The 1,297-nt window shown below is 45.9% G+C and overlaps 1 protein-coding gene across 4 annotated transcripts in view; it reads left to right on the top strand.

The window, feature by feature from the left end:
• Positions 1 to 1,297, top strand: part of LOC147819197 (uncharacterized) — a 5,901-nt gene that overhangs the window by 2,673 nt on the left and 1,931 nt on the right. For 2 of the 4 annotated variants that reach the window (XR_015437154.1, XR_015437153.1), the window contains 2 exons: positions 214 to 336; positions 1,137 to 1,291. Coding sequence is in view for 2 of the 4 variants with exons in the window: in XM_087173538.1 (XP_087029664.1) it covers positions 214 to 336 (123 nt within the window). In the remaining 2 variants the exon portion in view is untranslated. Of the gene's footprint in view, positions 1 to 213; positions 337 to 1,136; positions 1,292 to 1,297 lie in introns of those variants that run through there. The other 2 variants (XM_087173538.1, XM_087173539.1) reach the window with 2 other exon arrangements.

The following is a 1,297-nucleotide window of genomic DNA, read 5'->3' as shown; positions in this document are numbered from 1 at the left end:
ATGTGAGACAGGTCATCAACAGCTGGAGACCGACACATTTAATGACTGACTGACACAACAGTGTTTATGGATGCTGGTGTGTTGCTTCCATCCTTCAGTGCAGTGTGTGGTGCTGGATGGTGACGTCAGTGTAGACTTCCCACAATGCCTCTGTCATCAGAGAATTGATCAGTGATCGATGTGAAATGAATAAAAACATGAATGTGTTTGCAGAGGTCAGAACCACAGACTGAGAGCAGAGTCTCCAGGATCCATCTGTCCATCTATGAAGAGTGACTGGTCCAAAGAGTTTAACCCTCCAGGCTTCAGTACTGAACCTGGACCCTCAGACTCACAGTAAGAGACTGTTTCTACTGTAAACTGAGCTGAAGATGATTCACTTATTAAACATATGTGAAGGAAACAGGGAGAAACCAGGAGCCACATCCATAAAACTCTGTGTAGGTTCACAACCAAACCTCAGAGACAGAAACATGCACACACACTCTTTTAATCAGATTTATAAAGCAGAGAGTGTCTTTCTCTTTTCTTTCTTTCTTTTCTTCTTATAGCACCAATTCACAACAGAAGTTATCTCAAGACACTTTCCAAATAGAGCAGGTCTAGACCTTCTCTTTCTAATATTATTTACAGAGACCCAACAGTTCGTCCTCATGTTACTGTTTCATCAACCTCAGTCAGTGTGAGAGTTGGTGCACCAACACGAGCCTGATCGCCACCTCCACAGTTCCCATAGATGGATTCAGACACGCCCACAATCAGCTGACTTCATATCAACAGCTGTGTGTGCTCCACCAGTCTGTAGACCTGTCAGTGAACAGAAGGACAGAGAAGAAACACAGTGTCTCCATGTTGGAGGTGACACTTTAATGATTTACACACCTGAGCCTTGAAGCTGAAGTCACAGTAAAGATTCGAGCAGCAGATACAGAGACACTTTTATTTTGAAAAGGACCAGGTCTTCATTCAGCTCTCCACTCGTCTTCCTCTACTTTCTCTCTCTCTCCTCCTCTGGTCTCTGCCCTCTGGCCGGCTCATGTTACTGAAGCCCCGCCCTCTTGAGGTTGCCGACAAATCAGAACACAGATGTCGACCTGTGACTGTGACATGTTAGTGATAAAGAAATGTCTTCACAGAGAGAAGAGGAGAGGTGTCTCTGTGGAGGAGCAGCCGTCCAGCTGTGCTCTGTGTCAGGACGTCCTGAAGGATCCAGTCTCTACCAGATGTGGACACTGGTTCTGCAGAAAGTGCTTCACCTCATACTGGGACCAGTCTGGTTCTTCAGGAGACTCCTCCT

This window comes from Seriola lalandi, unplaced genomic scaffold (assembly GCF_002814215.2).
Source record: "Seriola lalandi dorsalis isolate HSWRI2012SDOR001 ecotype SW California unplaced genomic scaffold, Sedor1 jcf7180002054251, whole genome shotgun sequence".
Classification (NCBI taxonomy): Eukaryota; Metazoa; Chordata; class Actinopteri; order Carangiformes; family Carangidae; genus Seriola; species Seriola lalandi.
The sequence above is the reverse complement of the archived record's forward strand: the minus strand, read 5'-3'. Positions and strand labels throughout refer to the sequence as shown.